Genomic DNA, 19,729 nt, shown 5'->3' on the forward strand with positions numbered 1-19,729 from the left:
GCTACTTTCAGTACACAATATCTTGCCATATGCCAAGTACCTGAGGAAATCACCTAGATAACTATGGATGAGGAATTTTTTAACTAGATCTTCTAGAGAGGTCTGACACATGTTTGTATCAAATAAGGATACAGAAATATGAATACAAGCAGGCTCATGAGGAAATTGTGTCCTTCATGTGGTCACATACAACCCAAATTGAAAAAACCTGAGGAAAAAAAATGAAAGAGCTCCAGTTTATGCTGCAAATACATGAGAAAGTGCGATAAACATTCCCAGAACTTGCTCTGTTATCATGCTGACAAACTGTTCAACCTGAAACAACTTGTGTGATCAGCAGAGAGTGGCAGATGTCACAGCTTGCAGAAAGACTGGCAAACAGGTGCACACTTTTATACCACTGATCCCTTTGATCCCAACACCAGTCTCAGCAGGAACATACAATTCAGGCTACCTCCATCTAATCTTCCAAGGTGGTAAACCTCATTATGTGTGTGCAATGACTAACTGCAGAACTGAATGCTGGGGAAAAGGACAAGCCTTGCTCCAGCAGAACAGCTTACAAAGGTTTACAGGTAATTATCATAAAACAGATGTTCATTTTGACATTTCTGCTTTACTGACCACAGAAGAGACCTGGCTGACTGTAGTAACAGAATTTAAAGAGAGGAATGAAGGAGCAATACATTGAAGTAAAAAAAAAATCAGTACTCTTCACTGAAACATGACAGAAGTTTAATGTGTAATAATGAATTTAAATAATGTATAACTTCATCTTTATGGAGATCTGTTCCTGTGCTGTGTGTGGTTTTGATAACAAAGCAAAATCTTAAAAACAAAATTGTGCAACCCTCACACCCCTATATTTAATGTATTAGTGTTTTTCCTGTTAACGTGACAAAACTATGACAAATCTACAGATACAAATTCGAACACTTATATCTGTGTAGGAGTTTACATCTTACATATATGCCATGTTAGCATTTCATCTGCACTGTATGTGATCATGTGATGTTTCTGTTCCTGTATGACACCATGCCTAATTACACAAATACATACACAAGTAATTAGGAAAGCTTGCAAACTAGATCTGTTCAGCTAAACAAGCATAACTTGTTCAGCTTCATAGCTGAGCTCATCTAACCAACCTTGTCTCCCTAAATTAAAAAAAATGTAAGAAACCCTCATACAGTCTACCAGCGAAATCATAGATAATAATGTGTATTATCTAGCTTTGTATAGTTTTGTTGTGGAACAAAACTGATGCATTCTACATGTTTAACACAATTGCAAGTTCCTGATTATTAGTATAAGTGTACTAATTTGGCTTTGTCATTGGCTATATTATGTATATCTAGGTGTCTTCCACTTTTGAGCAGCATTTAGTATATTGTTCAGAGATATATGTGTTTTGTGGGGAAAAAAATTAAATAAAATATACATGATTCTGTCATTTGGGCATCCTTCTGCATTTATCACCAAGACAATTATGTTATCCAGACAAAGTTCTTGATTTTTATTGCCTTTGGATATGGCCAGTTATAATAACAACTGTAACCACAGAGCAGTTTTGTGTCATAACTAGAGCAAACTTAATAAACACCACAACCTACATGATATATAGGTTGTGGTGAAGGAAATATTTAATTAGTTTATTTAAACTTATTTAATAAGGTTCTACTGGGCATGCACCAATCAAGAAAAGCTGTGTGAAGGTGGAAAAGCCTTCTACAATGTGGCCCTTTGTACTACAAGCATTTAGAAACTCAGGAAACTCTGCCTAACAATGGTGGTGTAAATATATTAATATATTAACTCAGGATTAGAAGTTGTGAATGTAATGCAGAAAATATTAGGCCTGTCTTCTTAATCATTGCATTGTTTGCAACATATGTTGATGATGAACCACATTATTCATTGTGGGATCATTAACACTGAAATAATGTGGGCTTTTCTGCAATAATAGCAGCTTGATTTCTACTTAAACCTGAATTCAATTAGCTGTGATGTCTGGATGAGCACATTGCGGACTAATACAGTACGAATCTCCGCTCATTGTCTCCTCAGGCTTCTATGGAATGCCAGGGAAAATGAGCGGAGATCTGAGTTAAAACTCTGCTGCGATGTGTCTCTGCGGACTGTTCCAGAGACACATCGCAGCACCTTGCGCCAAACTGAATTATACAGTCTTAAAAATATATCAAGATGGTAAACTATGTTATTACCCTTTATGATGATACACTATCATGCAATGGTTGAGTCCTAAAACCTCTAAATAGTAATGTCTGAAAATATTAGTAAGAGTGGGAAATAAACAAATAGAACATGCACCAGGAGAGAAACTGTCTGGTGCTTGATCCCCCCCCATGAGCCACCTTTATCTCCTGTAAGCAAAACACAAAAAGGCGCAAAACCTAATGTTTGATGATGCTAGAAAATGTTTTGATCTGTTTGATGTTATTTTAAAACAGTCAGAAGTATTTTGATCATCTTCCACAGAAATACACTAAGCAAATCAATCATTTTCTGTATAAATGTATTCTGAAGTTGAATGATATATGAAATAGTGAAGATTGCTATTTTTTCTAAACATTTCTATAAGCACATTTGCTCTTGTGGCTTAAGTGATGTGTGGCGGATGTAATTCATATCAAGGTTAGTTAGTGGTAGTGATGTTAGTCGCGTGTTGGGTGTCCTCCTGCGTTGGATAGTGTCAATTGTGGTGCGAGAGATACATTCCAGGACCCTCATATCTTTGCAAATCTGTCTGTACAGTCTCTGACGATGTATATTAGTTAGTTATATGGGACAGTTGAAGCCAGGGGACTTATCCTTGGTGTAGGATGTTTAATTGGTTGTTACATTTGGGGTAATTAGGGGAACTTTTTTGGGAATCTTAAGAATATTCCCACAATCGTAATGAGAAATGGCTATGTTGCTTTCCTATGCACTTTATTCTGAGCTGTCACTGCATACACATATGGAAAACGATGGATTTTGTGAAGGCAGATATGAGGTCCTTAGTGGATCTATGGTGAAGTATATAAAAAAAGTTGAAAAGTCAGCCATAGAAACAAGAGGGCATATTTTTCTTCAAGTCTTCAGAAAGTTTTAATATCAACATCTGCAATCAAATGCCCAATATACATGATTGATACCATTGTGAGATTGGTAAAGTTGTCAATATTACTAGCACTTCAATAACAAAAGGCTGCCAACCGATTTCCTATCCAAATGATACACACATCTAGTAAAGGAAATGTACAAAAATAAAAATATAAGGAAGTCTGTCAGTGCCAATCACACCCAATGAATCAAATAAACAAAGTAATAATGATATGAACACTTAGGAGCTTCAATGTGATGCAATAACTATTGTTATGCAATAGTGCAATAGGTTCCTCTAATCTTCATCATTAGTCCATGATATCATGAAAAATATAAGCAGACAAAACAAGACCAAACATAGTGCAACCTATATATGAAGATTCCGTAAGATCTTCTAGAAATTCTTTATGACCTCAAGGCTTACTAGAAATCCTTTCTCTGTTTGGCTTTATTAATTTGTGTAGGTAATGATGTGGTGTGTTCATGGTCAGACACTTACTCAGAAGAGACACTCATATAGGTTTCTTTGTATGGATCTTGCATCAAAGGGGTATTTTTCTCAAGGTTGTGGTATATAATAATCCCAAAATTTGAAAAATAGAGGGAAAATTCTAGTGTGATATTGTTTTTTTAAAATGCAATTCATTCCAATATAAAATAACACTCACATACAAATACAGGAACTATGTTGCTATATATGGTCCTTGTTCTAGAGCAGGCGTGGCCAACCTGTGGCTATCCAGGTGGTGTGGAACTACAAGCCCCAGCATGTTTTTCCAGCAGATAGTCAGCCTATTGCTGGCATGGCATATGATACTTATAGTTTCACAACCCCTGGAGAGCCACAGGTTGGCCAGGCCTGCACTAGAGCAACTCCAAAAAGCCCCATGGCTGAATTGCCTAAACAATATAAAATGATGTGGGCTTACTTAGTTCACATTGACCTGATATGATGTATAGGAGTTCATGAGGCAGGGGTATCTACTCAGTATTTTTAGATCTAGGACAATGAAAAAAAACATAGACATATGTAGCGTTTCCAATTTTGTTTATAACTTCCCCCTGATTCTGGGTTTTTAAAATGCCAAAGGAAGAAAATGGAGACTTAAATTTGATATAATTTCTAGCTATACTGGTGATGGGAGTGTAATATATTTAAAGGGCTTTTCCACTAACTATTTATATATATTTTTTATATTTACATGGCATCCCTTCTCTAGAATATTACTTTGATGGGGCCTCTCCCCCCTATTAATTATTTTGAGCAAGGCCCTTAATACAAGCAGGACCTCTGTTGCTCACCAATTCTCAGGCACTCTGAGGTAGGACAGATCCAATGCAGTGGCTGTAAAGGAAAGCTGGTGAGGGAAAGTACTACGGAACTATACTGGTACTATATAGAATGGATGGGATTTGAAAGAATATATATTTTATACAGAATACATATCTATTTCAGCAGTAAGTAAAGTTTGGGAAAACTTTATTCATCTCATAGTAGTGATTTCCAATCTCTTTCCATGTCATGGTACACCTACACAAGGGTAGGCTGGAGGCAGGGGGACATCTCCCCCCAGGCCAGTCCCATAATAGGCTACCTTGAAATTTTTAAAATGTTCCTAATATGCTGCTGAGCCGTGTCTCACCCCTCAGGCTAAAATTTGACAACCCTTCCCTGGACCTACGGACACATCATGCCATATAATTATTATTTTACACACTTGGGGTAACATGTTTGCTAAATAAAATGTAAGATAAAAAAAAATTAATAAAAGGTTAACTAATTAAAATATATTTCATATTATCAATCTCTTTACATATAGTTCTTATTTTAAGTAGTTGACCTATCACACATAAATTATTGGTCCACACATTGCAGCACTCTAAAACATCTTTGTGATCTGGCCCTTTAGGCACATACAACGCCAATCACCTCTGGTGGCATCCAGCTGGGTACACCGCATGGTGATTGCAGCTTCTATGGATCTAATCCTACTCGTCAGGATATCTACAGGAAATGCAGTATGAGTACACACAAACATCGAACAATAAGAGTTCAATATTAATTGAGTGCTTGACAAGTGTCAGCATGTACTGACAATATTTTCCCCACAAAAATCAATGATCTCTATGATTAGAAATGTTTAAGCTGTGTTCATCATGAAGCCACTGGAGAAGATAATAATGAAATATAAGTAATAATAAAATATAATATGATATGTTAAAAATATTTTGCTATCTTCTACAAATCTGTGCAGCAGCCTGTCTCTGCACTGCTCATTGTAACACTGTCGGAAGTGTCTTCCACCTCCCACACATAGGGAAATTACCAATGAGTCTGTTCTCTGTCATCCGACAAGCATTTGTAGTCTATAATGTACAGCAGCAAATAAGCACATTTCTGGATGTTAATTAAAAGCAATATATATATATATATATATATATATATCACTTATACCCCATTCACACTGCCTAAAAGACTCTGGTTTTTTCCCGGGGAGAGCCCCGACGACCCAGGTCTTGGCTCAGTCACGTGTGCATGGCCGCAGGGCCCCCCGCATGACCTCAGCTGCTGACAGCAGCCTCGGTGCTGCTGACACAGAGTGGGCGCATGCATCAGTGGGGACCCCACCGGCCGCAGCATCTGACAGCTGTCAGATGCCACGGTTGCTGTCAGACAGCAACTGACAGCAGGCTGCAAGATGTCAGATGCGGCGGCCCGCATTTGACAGCTTCATTTTCTGAGACGGGATTATTTAAATGAGGTGGTAGGTGTAGTGAGGGTGCATTTATGGAGGTATTCTTCTGTTAGGGGTAGGCACACAGCCTAAAACTTCACCTGTGTACTTCTCATGGGAAACGTTTAGCACGTACCAGGAAGCCCATTTCTATGCACACTTTAAGCAATGTAATAAAAAGTTAATAAAAATATTCAAATACACAAAAGTGACATACTTAATAAAGACAGTTCTGATGTTCCCTCACACTTATGATTTATTTAAGATATAAAAAAAAGGCTAAACAAAGCAGGGTTTTAGGGGAAACATACAATAGATGGGAACTGCAAACCTGCAAAGGTAGACACAAATTATTTTTAAAGGGGTTTACAGAAGCACCTTGAAATACACTTAGTGGACAATTAGGTATGCGTTCGTAAATAAACAAGCAGTGTGTTTCACACTTTTTGTAGTTCGTAAATGAGCTTTGCTTAGTAAGTAATAACTGCACAGAGTGAAAAACACAAACATGATCAGAGATTGAGAAACGCTGAGCTACAATTTACCTAGCAAGAAAACCACAGCTTTCAGCTTTCTGCAGCTGTCAGACATTTACATAGTGACACAATACATCCAGTGGTAAATGCTGTTTCCCTGTCACACAAACAGGCTATATAAACAATGTAGACAGTGTGACACTGTGACAGGGAAACAGTGTTTTCCATTGCATGTAATGATTTACTAAGCACTAGTCTCCACAACCAAAGAACAATATGGTATCATAGGATAATCGCTTACTGGCTGATATTCTTTCTTCATCCCTATAGTTTAAAGTGTTTTTAATGGTTATTAAGGGACCAGAGAGGAGGTTGTATCAGAGTCTGACATGTTTTTCTTCTCCTAACATCTGAGAGTGCATTCTATGTTGTTTTTTTAATCTTTAAATACACTCTATTTGGTGTTTTGTTTTTCCTGCTTATCCTTGCTAATTATTTCTTTAATACAGGTAGATCAATGTTGCATGGTTATCAGCTGCATGCCATATCTCCCATTGATTGGCTACTCTATTGCTATCTACTTAATACTAATTCTTGATAGTCTATATACAGTAGTGAGAAAAAGTTTGTGAAGCCTTTAGAATTGTCTGTATTCCTGCATTAATTTAATCTATAATCTTCAAGACCTACAATTTATTAAATAGAATATTATGAAATAAACTCAAAACTCAAATTGTACTTTATAATCATTCACAATCTAAAAAAGTATATTTATAATTAGTAAACACTTATTTAGCAATAATAATTCCAAGTAAATGTTTCCTGTAATACCATCAGTATTTTAGCCTGTTAAAAGAAAATGTAACATTTGGGTTATTTTGAAAGAACTGCCAGCTCCAGGTGTTGCCTCAGTATTTCACGTGTATTAAGCGCCAAACTTCTGTTGTAAATTTATGTGTCATGATTCTGTATGAGCGCTGTTGTTTTTGGCCTTAGCTCATGAATGGGAATCATTCTCCTGTTGAATTTGTTCTCTCATCCAGTATTCATTACTACTTGAATGAAACTGAACTGTCCAAAATCTTAACACTTTAAAACGGCTCCTAATCCCAAAATACCTACTTCCATGCTTAAAGGGTGCAATGAGATTATTCTGACGCAATGCAGTGTTTCATTTTCTCCTAACAGGACTATATCAAAAAGTACTTGGTATCTTCCCATGCTAAAATATTTTCATCAGTGTTTTCCTTAAGGTAGACTCATAGACACTAAGGGGCATATTTACTAAACCATGGGTTTGAAAAAGTAGAGATGTTGACCATAGCAACCAATTAGATTCTAGCTGTCATTTTGTAGAATGCACTAAATAAATAATAACTAGAATCGGATTGGTTGCTACAGGCAACATCTCCACTTTTTCCAACCCGCAGTTTAGTAAATATATCATTAAATCATTATTTGGAGTGTGTTTTGCTGGAAGATCACTCCTGGAAAGAGGATTCATGTAGTACTGGTTTGTAAACATAGCCACAGCGTGTTCTATGTAAACACACTAAGGGGAATATTTACTAAACTGCGGGTTTGAAGAAGTGGAGATGTTGCCTATAGCAACCAATCAGATTCTAGCTCTGTCATTTATTTAGTACATTCTTCAAAATGACAGGTAGAATCGGATTGGTTGCTATAGTCTCCACTTTTTCAAACCTGCAGTTTAGTAAATATACGTCTTAAACTGCAGCTATTGTTTAATAGAGCTGATTACACAAGAAGTTTACATACTTTTACAACAAAGACTGCAAATATGGGACCAAAGAAATACATTTTGTTTGTTATTTAATCAAATTCTCTCTAAATTCTCTTGACAAGACTATAAGGAAGATCAGATCATGTGTTAGGTTAAATTAGTGCATGGATATAGAAAACTTTAAGGGTACACAAAATTGCTCTTAGCAGAGTAGATATATTTCTCATTGGGTGATTATTTATTAATAGCATGAATTGGGAGTAAGCACAGGCATAACAATAGGTGACCCCATCAAGTTTGCTACAAGCACTACACCTGCTTCTCATTCATGGAACTCTGACAAGTATTCTGAGTTTACTGAAAGAGAAGCAGCCAGAGAGCTAGTAAACTCCTGCTGAACCTTGTGTTCCCTTTCAGTAACACCACAGTTGTATACCAGCATGGGGTTGTGCCGTACTAGCATAAGACTGGGTTTTTTGATACTGACAAGGGGCTGTATTTTAAAGTAGGCACGATGATACATGATTTGTGCCTACATCTGTCTGCACATTTTATATCTGCCACCTCTGCAGTGCAAAATGGTTTTGCTAAAATGTTAAATTGCACCACCAAGCTGAATTTGCTTATAACTCCAAAGGAGACCTATTGTTGGTTAGCTACAATAGAGCAACAAACTGTCTGATCTTACCAGCCATTAAAGGTTCTGGATATTATTGGGAGTAGATATAGATTGTGAGTAGGTGTAACTATATCAGCTCACATGGGGGTAGCATCATTTTTCTAACTGGTTTCTTTGTATATTTTTGTGAGACAGTTAAGAAGTACAATTACATAATAATTTAAGAGTGATGATGAAATGTGGGAATCAGTCTGGCTTTCGATGTGAACTGTTTGGGTGCTGTGAGGCAGTAGATAAAATGGGCCTGATGCAGAGTTGAACGCAACATGGCTGTAATTTATGGTCCAAAAGTGTGCACACAAAAATAGCGTATTTCAGCCCAAATGCAGAGTTGAATACATCTTAAAATACGTCCAGTTCTGGGCCTGTAGCATATGTGCCATTTTATGGCAGACATACCTACACCCACATGCACAGAACCAGCTCGTAAGTGCAATAAAAATTTGTCAAAATTTGTTTTCATAGGGAAAAACGCATTTGCTTTGTATAATATATAAATTACTGCAGATATATTCTTCCATTTTGCGTGCGCATGAATGTAATAAAAATATTTTTTGCAAATACACACAAAAATCCTATAATAAATGCACGATCAACGAAGAAGGCACCCAGCAGCTTCAGAGATGGAATTGAAATCAGCCAATGAGAAGCGGTTAGCTAGTATTGGTGATAGTCACCATCATCATGTATTTCCACCAGCAGGACTGGTGCAAATAACACGGCTGTAATAGGCGTATATGGTTCTGCGTTCAGATCTGCATTGGTTCACAATACCAGACACACCCCTTTACTGTACTCAAGTCGTTGGCAGGAATATCCCGGTACTAGAAGCAAAATATGGTTCACATGGAATTATGGAGCAAGCAGTGCATCTCACTAAAACAATTAACAAGCAAACTGTGCATCTTTGTAACAGAAGTAGTGAGTAAGCTGAGCACATTAGTGAAAGAAGTAGTGAGCGGGATGAGTACCTAGCGACAGAACAAATAAACTGAGCATCACTGTAAAGTAAGTATTGAGAGGGCTGTGCATTGCGGTAAAGGAAAGAAGTGCTCATTTCATTGATAAAAGTAGTGAGAGAGTTGTATATGTCAGAGATGGAGGCAGTGAAACTGAATTTCTCTTGAGAAAGCTACACCAACAACAACAACCACGCTTTACAGATCGTTTTGGATGAGGTTTGTAAGAAACAGTGTATGACAAAGAAAAATATTGTACAATATATAAGCATGTTATATAAGTGTGTTTTTATGTGGGGGGTAGCTATGCTTTGGAACATGTAAGAGATGTCTTAGCATAACAGAATAGGAGGATGGGAAGGATGGAATACACTGCTCTCAGACACAATGATATAGTGGAATGGATCAACAGGCCGATACCACTGGATATGTTTGTAGTGTGGCGTCCATACACATTATAATCATAATTCTAAATAAAATTGTAACTTCCTACAGTGATGGTTATAATGAATTCACTCTTATTTAACTGTGTATATTTTGTTATACAGTTCTGCTAGCACTCAATTCCCACTCAAGTAAATCTACTTCTAACTACCCTCTTCTTACCGAGCCGCCACCACTGGAGATTTCTTGCCAGGGTCCATTCCCGGGATTGATGGCTCCTCTCCCAGTGACCGCGTGTCCTTGTTTAGCAGCTGAAGTCGAGAACTGATCTCCCCAATTACGGACGGCTTTTCTATTTCTACAGGACCCCCATGGGAAAGGGGCCGACTCTCCACTGGATCTCCCCATAGCTTAGATCTTCTCTGAAAGAGGTAGCGCGGACGGCCCGCTGCAAGTTGCTGCTGGGCAATGAGCTCACTGTCTGAGGACTGCTTAAGCAAGGGGTCCCTGAAGGTCACGGTGCCCTTCATCAGTTGAGACTTGAGTTTGGGCTTTGGAGGCACTGGCGGCTTCTCGAGTATAAAAGTTTGACCGTCTGCGTACGAGGTGTAGGTGTCAGTGGGCTCCCCACTCTCTGAGGATAGAGTGGACATGCTGGACACAGTAGAGATGGTGCTCGTGGTTTCCAGATGGTGGTCACTCGAGCTCCTGGTGTCCACTTCTTCCACCCCTGAGTCAGTAGCTGACTCTGGATGGGGAATTGGGGCATCAGAAGGCTTCCCTGAGGGTGGCAGACCACTAAATTGCTTGGCAGATGGCACAGCCAAAGTACCAGGCCGAGTCAGTTGGCTGATGGGGGTTCCAGGTTTGGTGAACAGGATTCCGTTGGCAAAAGCATCAGGAGGAGGCAATAGTCCAATTTTCGCTAGTTCTTCTCTAGTCTCTTCATCACTTGAGGACAACATGGCTGGTGGCAGATTGGCCCCAAAAGGCTCTACTTCCTCCTCTGAGCTTCCCTGTCCAAGTGTTTTATCAGAAGAAGAGCTTGACGGGGCCTTGTCTTCAGTATCATGGGGCGTTGCCTCTTGCTGGTCTATGGTAGCTGGTGGCTCCTGCTCCTTATCTTCTGTCCCATTGCTGGTAGCATGCACCATTATAAGCCCTGCTGTCTTCTGCTGAGATGTGTCGACAATGCTTAGAATCATAGGCTTTCTCTCCTCCATTTTGCTCTCAGGTCGCTCTGGGCTTTTCTCTGCACGACCTTCTCCATCCCTCCTTAGTGGAGCCCCCCACTGGCCCTTCACAGATGCCCCTGAAGGGCTATATATGGGTGATGCAGACCCTTCTAGCTCCATTCCCATCTCCCCCTCTTTGGTTTGAATTTCCAGAAACAGTGGATGTGCTCTGTCTGAATCTGGGCTCCTTACTGGGGTAGGTGTCCGTTGAGGAGGGGGAGATGTTGCCTGGGCAGAAAGCGCACGTTCCCTTGCGGCCAGCGCAAGTGCAAGAGGTGAATTGGGATCAAGGGGCTTACCAGTTAGGGGATGGATGAATGTGGAATGAGGACTGCTGTACATAAGAGATTTAAGTGAAGAACCTGGAGAAGGTAGGAGGACATCACGACTCCCCAACAACCGCTCATCAACAGAGCGTGAAGGTTGTAGAGATGGGAGGTCTGGGGAAGGCGGCGTTCCCTCTAATGCTCCGACCGAGAGGAAGACTGTGGATTTGCGCTTCTCATCCAGCCGTCGCTCACGTTCCTTCATTACTCCAGCAAGTGCTGTTGCAAAAGGACTACCAAGTGGGTCATGATGTGCAGTTCCTAACTCCATCATACTCTGTCGTGGGCTGCGTCGAGATGGTGAGGGATCCCGTGAGTAGCCCCCAGCCATGGCTAATGCAGCTCGCTCCTGAGCATCTTCCACTTGCAGCTGTTTCACAAGGGGACTCTTTTTGCGCTGTGGCTTCATTGGTGCAAACAGACCCATATTAGCATAAGGATTATCCACAGCACGACTTCTTCGTTTAAGTTTTTCTGGAGGGGTTGGTGATGGGCCAGGTCGAGGAATACTTGTAGGCTCCACCGGTAGGTGAGATGTATCTTGAAGAATAATCATGGAGCGAGCACGCTTTTGGCGATCAGGAGGAGGAAGGGCACGATCCATGCTTAGTAGTTCTGCAGATCCCATTCCATGTGGAAGCCCATGAAGTCTGGCTTCAAAGCCTGGTTTAAAGCTTGAATGCACAGTATCATACCCTCTACCTGGAGGAGGTGGTGGGGAAAAAGCTGGAGGTGGTCCAGTGTCAAAGTAATAAGGAGATGGTGGTGGGGGAGCAGATTTCTGTGGAGGGGGTGGAATGCCAGGGCCTTCCCTTAAAGAATCTTGCATGGACGTGCTGCGTGGGAAACGTCCATCAAGGAATGAATCTGACAGCTTCTCATCTTCACCTAAGGACAGACACACAATTAAAACCTTAGGTAACACAGTTAACAGCCACTCTGTAATTTATATGTATATTAACTGAGATGATTTTTGGAATGCAACTCATACATTTACCTATGATTTGATATATAATTGAGTTAACTAATTTGCGGCCTGTACCCCACTAAATATTATCTAAACACACAAGACCCTGGTATTCAAGTCTCTGAATTTCTTCAGTCCTTTTAAAGCTTTGAATAGGAAATTCATTGCAATTTAGGAGGCCTAAGTTGTCCTATGCAGCGAGCTCATATTTCGGATTGCCTTCCAACGTCAGGTAATTACTTCCAAGAGGCTAGCATTAACATTCATTCATCCTGGCTAATGACTAGAATCATAAAATCTTCAGCAAAACAAGGTTAATGTCCCATATGGTTCAATGTGTAACTCAATGGTTTCTTTGGGCAAACCAGGCTGTTGACTTGAATGATAGGTAAAATATTACCGTTTGGCACGCTCTGCACCATATCAAGATATTTTTTATTTTTTGTTTTACTTTAATAAATTTCTTTTTAAGATTATGATCTAATGTTATTTAAATGTAACAAAAGTGTATAAGAAAATATTTAATATTATGTTGATAGTAACTTATTACACATTGGCTAATACATATCCTGTAGAGGTATCTACAGTAATTAATGCTTTGAGTATAAGGGGCAGATAGTTACTTGCAACATAGAGTACTGCATAGACTTCAGTAGCACCATGCTCCACTATGAATTATAGAATGATCATCATCATCATCATTTATTTATATAGCGACAGCAAGTTCCGTAGCGCTTTACAATTGGGAACAAACATTAATAAAACAATACTGGGTAATACATACAGACAGAGAGGTAAGAAAACCCTGCTCGAATGCTTACAAACTATGGGACAATGGGAGTTTGAACACAAGGGCATGTGCTACATCATATTGCACATTGGACCAGCTAGAATGCAAAGGTAAAAGTATTGCGTGGGCTGTGTGATCAGTCACACAGCAATGTTGGTCAGAGGGTTGTTGTCTTGTGTTAGCTATGTAGAGGGTGATAATAGGGTAACCTAGGGAGATTAAGATGTTGGTTGAGGAATATCATAAGCTTGTCTGAAGAGGTGAGTTTTCAGAGAACGCTTGAAGATTTGAAGACTAGAGGAAAGTCTTACTGTGCGAGGGAGGGAATTCCACAAAGTGGGTGCAGCCTAAAAAAAGTCCTGTGACCGGGAAGGATGTGATAAGAGTGAAAGAGAGGCGCAGATCTTGTGCAGAACGGAGGTGTTGAGTTGGGAGATATTTTGAGACAAGTGAGGAGATGTATGTCGGTGCATTTTTGTTGACGGCCTTGTATGTTAGTAGAAGAATTTTATATTGATTTGTTGAAATACAGGCAACCAATGAATAATAGCCACACCCCCGTGCCCTTTAGCAGTTATCCATGGATAAGAATAAAAACATTAAGTCCACATAGCATCCTACTTAGAATCCATTATCCCCACACATTTAAATTAGTCCCATAAGTCTGTAATGACACATAAGCGCCGAGTCCACAAACCCACACCAATCTCGCCCCACAAAACACATAACCCCCGTCCCCGTGTCCCACCCGCTACCCAAGTACACATCATAATTAAAAATAAAGAGCAACACATAAGTATATACCATTAAAATAAACACCTCCATAAAATTTTTATACAAAATACACAACAACTGAAAATTCATTATCCACCTCCACAATCCCTCCCCCCGACTCCCATCACAAATCCCATTGGTTGAAACACTGAAGGACACATATAAAAAGACCCACTGACAAAGACAATGCATATCCCTGACGAAGTCCGCCCGGACGAAACGCGTTGGTTTCAACTACCCTGAAAACACTCACCCACACAAAAGATCCTCCAAGCATCAAGACCCAAGGAGAAAGTAACTCCATACCGCAAGAAGGAGAGTCACGAGCGGAGAACTGATCCCTGCAGTGGAACGCACAGGCGCCTGTGCCTTCCAGAAGAAAACAGGAAGTGAGGCGTCTGGAGCGCTCCTGCCTTCCAAGAGCACGGGGAGAAAGCCGCTGGGCCGCAGCCACCACGAGCGCTACGATCCAGAATCTGGAGCAGGAGCCAACCCGCCCACCCCAGGTACCCTGTACACATAACTGCTCTTTTTAGAGCATTTCAGCAAAAACGCTAACTGTCACATATACACTCACAGCAACAACCACATAATTCTGTCCTGTTAGCAATAACTCCCCACATATCCTCCCCTCATCCACCTATACATATTTATACCTAATACACACAAACCATATCTCCCTTTAAAAAGGGAACACATCCAAATTTCCTTTTAAAATAAAGCTTGCACTACCCCCTCACCCTCCAGTAACACAATATACTATTCCAGAGAAGCAAGCAAATAATTAGCAGATTTACTGCAAAGCTCTCACCCTAGAGGCTTAAACCGGGCACCGTAATCCCACTGCCCGGCACCCCCCCAAGAGTCTACTACTCTGCATACCCATATAGTCGCCCCAGTATACACGGCAAAAGAGCTATAAACTAGGCAAAACAGATATAAACAAAACTGCAAAAGGAGCTATAAACATCTCCCACTCAAAAAGAGCCACCTGACGGCCGATATCGTGTATACTGTCTCGCCTCTCTCTCTTTCCCCCCCCCCCCTCTCTCTCCCTCCATATCCCCATCTTATCTCCCCACAGGTCGCGCCACGGAAAAAACAAAGAAGCAACCAAAAAAAACCGGAACTGGAACATCCGGAACATCCGTCAAGGCAGCACCAACCCTCACAAAAACGAAACAAAGCGCAGACGTCCCAGGTAAGCCCTCCCAAAAGGGTCCCTACCACCCACTCCAAAACCAATGAAGAAACTGACAGAGTGGCTCAGCAGAGGAAGAATGGTTTGCAAGGAAAATCAATCTAGCCGTTGCGTGCAAAATAGATTGTAGGGGTTCAAGCCTGATTTTGGGAAGACCAGTAAGGAGGGAATTGCAATAGTCGATGCGGGAGACGATGAATGTATGAATTAAGGTTTTTGCAGGGTCTTGTGTGATATATGTGCGTATTCTGGAACTGTTCTTTAGATGTATGTAACATGATTTAGATATAGAGTCGATGCGGTGAATAAATGATAGTTGTGAGTCAAGGATTACACCTAGGCAGCGAGCTTGCGGGGTGGGATTTATGGTCATGTTATCAACAGAAATAGAAATGTCAAGCAGGAAGCTTCTGTTTTTGGGTGGGAATATTATTAATTCAGTTTTTGAATGATTGAGCTTGAGTTGGTGAGAAGACATCCAAGATGTAATGGCAGAAAGACAGTCAGTAGCGCGAGACAACACAGATGGTGAAAGATCAGGAGAGGATAGATAGATTTGTGTATCATCCACATAGAGATTATACTGAAATCCAAAGGAGCTTATTTGTTTTCCAAGAGAAGTGGTGTAGATAGAGAATAGCAAAGGACCTAAGACTGAGCCTTGTGGTACTCCAACTGATAAAGGAAGCGGAGCAGTGGTGGATCCAGAGAATTTAACAGTGAAAGAGCGATTAGATAGGTAGGATGAGAACCAGGATAGGACAGTGCCTTCAAGACCTAGGGATTGTAGCGTTTGTATGAGAATAAAGTGGTCAACAGTGTCAAATGCAGCAGAGAAATCCAGGAGAATTAGAAGAGAGTAATGGATTTTACTTTTTGCTGTGATCAAATCATTGACAATCTTGGTAAGCGCAGTCTCCTTGGAGTGTTGAGAGCGAAAGCCTGACTGAAGAGAATCCAGTAGGTTGTTTGCTGTAAGAAAGTGTGTGAGGAAAGTGTAGGCAATTCTCTCGAGAAGCTTGGAGGGGCACGGGAGCTGAGATATGGGGTGGTAATTTGAGAAAGAGTTTGGGTCAGAATGTTGTTTTTTAAAATAGGAGTAATCACTGCATGCTTGAATAGTGATGGAAAAATACCAGTAGAAAGAGATAGATAACAGATTTTAGTTAGAGGTGAAATGAGCACAAGAGACAGGGACCTACTAATTTGTGAGGGAATGGGACCAAGAGGACAGGAGGTAGAGTAGGAAGATGAGAAGAGAGTAGAAACTTCCTCTTCATTTGTGGGATCAAACGAAGAGAGAGTGTCAGAGGGTGCTACAAAAGAATTGAGCTAATTGCTTATTGAGGAAAATTATTGAATTTGATACCATTTCAAATCTGATCTTATCTATTTTGTCCTTGAAATAGGAAGCAAGATCCTGGGCACTGATGGTAGTCGGAGGATTTGGGGTGGGAGGATTGAGAAGAGATTTAAATGTGTTAAAAAAGGCGTTTGGGGTTAGAAGCCTGAGCATAGATGAGAGATTGGAAGTATGTTTGTTTTGCAGTATCCAGAGAATTTCTATAGGAGTGTTAGATACCAGTATATGTGATGAAATCATTAGAGGTACAAGATTTACACTAGTGACGTTCTGCTTTACACAAAAGATTTTGTAGAGTTTGTGTTACTTTAGTGTGCCACGGTTGGCAACAAAGTCTATGCGGAGTATGTAGTGTCGCTGGAGCCACTTGATCATGGGCAATTGCTAGGGTATGGTGAAAATGGGGTACTGCCCAAGCAGGGGAGGAGGCTGTAGAAACTGGGGAGAGAAGGTGTTGAAGAGAGGTGGAAAACTGTTACAGATCAATAGAGTTGATATTCCTGCGGTTGTGAGGAAGCTTGGAACAGTTTGACATTGGGGAGGGTAAAGAACTGGGGGTGAGCGAGTAGCTAATAATGCGATGATCCGAAAGGGGGAAAGGAGTGTTAACGAAATCAGAAACTGAGCATAGTCTAGAGAAAACAAGATCAAGACAGTGGCCATCCTGATGAATGGCAGATTCAATCAACTGAGAGAGGTCAAGTGAGGATGTTAGAGAGAGTAGTTTGGAAGCAGCATTGGAACGTGGATTAGAAATAGGGATGTTGAAATCACCCATGATGATGGTTGGGATGTCAGAGGATAAGAAGTAAGGGAGCCATGCAGAGAAGTGTTCAAGAAATTGTTGGTGTGGTCCAGGGGGGCGATAGATGGCACCAACACGCATAGAGAACGGGTAAAAATCCTAACAGCATGTCCTTCAAAAGATGTGAACATGAGTGATGGGACATTTGGGAGAACTGTAAACGTGCACTGTTGGGAGAGAAGTAGTCCAACCCCACCTCTTAGTCTGCCTCCTGGTCTGGGGGTGTGGGTGAAATGGAGACCACCATGTGAAAGGGCTGCAGGTGAGGCAGTATCTGATTGTGTGAGCCATGTTTCTGTTATTGCTAGAAGGTTTAGGATGCTTGAGAGGAAGAGATCGTGTACAGAGGTAAGTTTGTTACAAACAGAACGTGCATTCCAAAGGGCACATTTAAAGGACTTTGTAAGAGAGAGGAGACCAGTGATACGTTTGACGTTTGCTGGATTTCTGTAGCGATCAGATAATTCTATGTAAAATCTGTAATAAAGCTAATATTTGCCAAAGAAATGCAAACTGTTTTGTTATTACGACCACCAGAAATGTGTTTTATAATTGTTTCTGTGAATCCCTTTATCTAGCGATGTATCTTCATAAAATGCAGGACAGCTTGCAGTGACATCACAGTACTATGTCAAATTCAATTCACATAGTTCTTTGCAAATATTTATATAATTATAGCTCTAAACACTATAGGGCTGATTTAAAGTTAGGAGAAAATACAGCTACTGGGTGGAAAATATCCACCTGGAAAACCAATTTTTGTGCTGCAGGGGGGAAATGGAAAATGCACAACCTGATTTAGACCTGTGATGGGGACGTGACCTAGCCGAACTCTAAAATTCTGTCTAAAAGTAGAGCTGGGCAATATGTGCATGCAGCATGCAATATGTGCCCTGCAAGCAAAAAACGTAACGTGTAACATGGTTTACTAGACTGCAAATCCTGTACCCAATTCTAGATCAGCCCCTATCTGTCTCTTTCCTGTGACATCACCACCAAGTTGTCTGCATCAGCAAGTGTTTCAATTTGTAGTATTAGCATCTGCAGGGAAGGCAAGACACAATACAGTTTGAAGTGTGAGGGGGTGGGCAAGACTATATTGCTGGAAGCAGCCAAACAAAACAAAATGACCAGCGAAGGCAACAAATTGCTGGATCTTGCAAACTAATACTCACAGGTATCATGTTGTATTGGTAAACATATTGGGACTGATTCATTAAGGAAAGTATAGCATAAATAAGGAGTAACTTTGCAACTTGTCAAAACCATGTTGCATTGGAAGGGGTGGTAAATTTAAAATGTGGGGACAGATTTATAATTGTGATAATGCATGTCCTAGATAAACTTTACATTTTAATGTAAAAATAAAGCTAAGTATCTGTGTGCTACATGAAAAAACAGCCAGATTTTAACTAATGTGCAAAATAATAAACTAATTGGCACCCCTTGCATTGTAACATGGTTTTTCCAAGAGAAAACTTACTCCATTTTTGCCTTACTTTCCTTAATATGTCATGGCCATTACGTTTAGAACTAATATATTTAATCAAAATCACTTGATTGCAAGTGGTATAATTTTTAACTGCATAACTTACCCACAGACTTTGTCCGAGACATCCCATGGTGAAGGGAAATATGAGGCTTCTCCCTGTGAATTTGAGATATTGCATGTGGAGAAATACCCTGTCTCTCTAGCAGCGACTGCAAGAAAAGAAAATATGGCAAGCAAACAGAAATTTAGTATTGAGAATTTGAAAATGTTATTCACATGATGGGCACAGAGATTGTGCCATAGGAAACTAATATAAACAACCTAGAACTCCACTCATAAAACTCAGCAAACAATATATGTGAGAGAACAAGAAAATAGTATAGTGCAAGATAATAAGTCTTGTTGGAAGTAGCTGGCTGCTCTTACACTGATCTCGGCTGGTGTGATGCGTCTGCTTGTTGGTCGCTGTTTTACTGTAGCAGCTCTGGAGTCAGCCTCTGCAATCTCTGGTCTCAAGGAGGGATCAGAAGCAACCAAAATCTCATCCAATCGTTCTGTAAGCAAGAGACTAGTTAAACCTCAAAGTAATGTCATCAATGCCACCTGAATATCTACTAGAAATGTAATACTGGGATCCTGCATGCTGAGATTGTTGTGTGTTCTTGAGATATTTGACATGGAAGCTCAGGAC

The 19,729-nt window shown here is 40.3% G+C and overlaps 1 protein-coding gene across 8 annotated transcripts in view; it reads right to left on the bottom strand.

The window, feature by feature from the left end:
- SHANK3 (SH3 and multiple ankyrin repeat domains 3) overlaps window positions 1–19,729 on the bottom strand; it is a 275,347-nt gene that overhangs the window by 15,839 nt on the left and 239,779 nt on the right. For all 8 annotated transcript variants that reach the window (XM_075208458.1, XM_075208456.1, XM_075208460.1 and 5 more), the window contains 3 exons: window positions 19,465–19,592; window positions 19,142–19,247; window positions 10,308–12,534 (listed from right to left, as the gene is read on the bottom strand). In XM_075208458.1, coding sequence (XP_075064559.1) covers window positions 10,308–12,534; window positions 19,142–19,247; window positions 19,465–19,592 — 2,461 coding nt within the window. The remainder of the gene's footprint in view (window positions 1–10,307; window positions 12,535–19,141; window positions 19,248–19,464; window positions 19,593–19,729) is intronic.

Source organism: Mixophyes fleayi, chromosome 4 (genome assembly GCF_038048845.1).
Source record: "Mixophyes fleayi isolate aMixFle1 chromosome 4, aMixFle1.hap1, whole genome shotgun sequence".
NCBI classification, from domain to species: domain Eukaryota; kingdom Metazoa; phylum Chordata; class Amphibia; order Anura; family Limnodynastidae; genus Mixophyes; species Mixophyes fleayi.